This window comes from Pygocentrus nattereri, chromosome 12 (assembly GCF_015220715.1).
Source record: "Pygocentrus nattereri isolate fPygNat1 chromosome 12, fPygNat1.pri, whole genome shotgun sequence".
In the NCBI taxonomy this organism is placed as follows: Eukaryota; Metazoa; Chordata; class Actinopteri; order Characiformes; family Serrasalmidae; genus Pygocentrus; species Pygocentrus nattereri.
Window position 1 is genome coordinate 29,761,173 of NC_051222.1, and position 2,500 is coordinate 29,763,672.

At 39.4% G+C, this 2,500-nt stretch overlaps 1 protein-coding gene across 2 annotated transcripts in view; it reads left to right on the plus strand.

Annotated features, from left to right (window-relative positions):
- The window catches only part of usp34 (ubiquitin specific peptidase 34), a 121,977-nt gene that overhangs the window by 112,356 nt on the left and 7,121 nt on the right, over nt 1–2,500 (plus strand). For both annotated transcript variants that reach the window (XM_037543733.1, XM_037543734.1), the window contains 2 exons: nt 1,239–1,362; nt 2,011–2,090. In XM_037543733.1, coding sequence (XP_037399630.1) covers nt 1,239–1,362; nt 2,011–2,090 — 204 coding nt within the window. The remainder of the gene's footprint in view (nt 1–1,238; nt 1,363–2,010; nt 2,091–2,500) is intronic.

Here is a 2,500-nt window from a genome sequence, read left to right on the forward strand (position 1 = left end):
TACTTATATTAGAGTTATTTAGCCACGGTATTGGTAGAAAACTCGAATGTTTCCAGTGACTGTGTGTTAAAGCAGCTAAATGCTGATAGTATGTGCACCTCTGCATATTTGTTATTGAATATTGGCAAATCATAATGCTCCTGATGTTGCTCCTGTTGATATTGGTAAACCAGCTAATAAAGCTGTTTTGATGAAGCTGCAAGTTGGCTGGTAAATTTTATTTTAAACTGATGTTCTGGGAGCCCAAGTGGTGCAACCGTCTAAGCGTCGGCACGGTCATCAGGAGATTGCAGGTTCGATCCCTGGTGATGTTGCAGCCGTCCGTGGCCGAGAGTCCAAGAGAGCACAATTGGCCTCGCTCTCTCTGGGTGGGCAGGATGGCCCCCTCTTCTCCCCATCACTTAACGCAATGCAAGTCAGCGCAGGCCTCTGTTAGCTGGCGTAACAGATCTGGGGGTTGGCTCTTTCCTCCGAGTGTTTTCAGCCGTCTAATGACATTGCATGGGTGGCACTTCACAGGGTCTCAGAGGAAGCAGTGGGTGTAATTGGAGATGACTAAATTGGGTAAAATTAAAAAGAACAAAAGAAACCTGGTCTTCTGATTATAACTTTGATTACCAGCCACACGTTTTCATTGCCCTGTTTAATGAAAAACTTTATAAGTAGCCTTTATTTTATCTGCTTTGACAGTGATAATTGGGGTTATATTAGTGCGAAACATATGATGCCTTTGCTTCAGTCACTGGGTTTTATATTACTTTCAAAAGCTGGTAGAGCTGCTAAAAGCTAGAAAACAGGAAAAACTGAACTGCTTCATGGGAACTCTTCAAAGTACCAGCGCAAGACTACCTGTAATACTATTCATTTTAGTGAGCTTGTTCACTGCACTGCTTTTTCTGTTTAAGGTGGAACAGAAAATACAAACAAAAAGCTGCAGTGATGTATGTTTTGGCCATAATGCTCACCAGTAGTAGTAAGTGGTGGGACTACGGTGGTCCCATTGATGAAAGGGGTTAAGAAATTCAACAGATGTGTTAAGTCAGCAACTGTAAACCTACAAAGTGTACTTAGTGTTTCTGATAACATGACCAATGATTGTAGGTGGAAGGCACCTAGTAACTGAAACTCCGTACTGGAGCTTAAACAGGACATGAAGTTCCTCAAAAGACTGTATAAGTAACAGTGGATTTTAATTAGAAAGTAAAGTCTCTCTCCCTTTCTTTCTCTTTCTCTCTCAGGGTAAAGATGAGGTGTATGACAGGATGCTAATGGACTACTTCCTCTCCTATCATCAGTTCATCCACCTGCTGTGTAGAGTGGCCATCAACTGTGAGAAGTTTACAGAGACGCTGGTCAAACTCAGTAAGGCTTTACACATGACTCATATGGGCTCTTAGTGTTCTGAGTGGGCACAAATACACGTTTTCTTTTGTTCTGTGTTGTGTTTAAAAAAAAAAAAAAATTTGGACAAAAAGAAATATACAACCCTAATTCCAAAAAAGTTGGGACGCTGTGTAAAATGTAAATAAAAACAATGCAATTATTAGCAAATCTCATAGATGCGTTGCTGCCATTAAGTTCTAAGTGAGTTATTATTTTATGAAATGGTAAAATGTCTCACTTTCAGCATCTGGTATGTGTTCTGGGTTCTATTGGGAATAAAATATGGGTCTGTGAGATTTGTAAATCGTTGCTTTCTGTTTTTATTTGCATTTATTTACCTTTTTTGGAATTGGGGTTGTATTTAGACACTAAACATTGAACTGCTGGTAAACTGTAATGAGATTTTTTTCAGGTCCCTGTAGGCGTAATGTATTAAACCAAGGTATTTGTCAAACTCTCATGGATGTACTTGGTGCTTTTGCAAAAGTCTGGATGTACACAATTGAGTGGCAAACCTACCGATGACACTGTAGATGCAAAAATATTGTTAGTCAAGACGGCTTACATCACATCAGTAACATTGTCTAATCACCCAAACTGAACTCGTGTGTGTTCTGTTACCCACAGGTGTTTTGATGGCGTACGAAGGTTTGCCACTGCATCTTGCTTTGTTTCCCAAACTGTGGACAGAGCTAAGTCAGTCTCAGGTAAGAGAGCGCTTAGTCCTCCTGCCCACACTGGTTTTACTAGGACCTACGGCAAAAAATGTGATGTGTGAAAAAGGTGTTGGACACCACAATGTAATATAAAAAGCATAGAAAATTATTACAGTAACGTGCCTCTGACACAAGTTGGGTTGCACTATTCACTGTTGTGAACAAAAAAAAATAGTTTAACAGACTAATCGTTCAGTTTTGGAGCTGTGCACGTGAGGTAGTTTGACTCATTCGGTCATTGCAGCCCTTAAGTGTGTTCATCACAGTAGTGCAGTAATATTAAAAGTGCAATACAGTGTATTGAGGGGAAAAAAAAAAAAAATATATATATATATATATATATATAAATGCAATACAGTAATATTCGAAATGCAATTTATTGTTGAGCCCTAATTCTCACT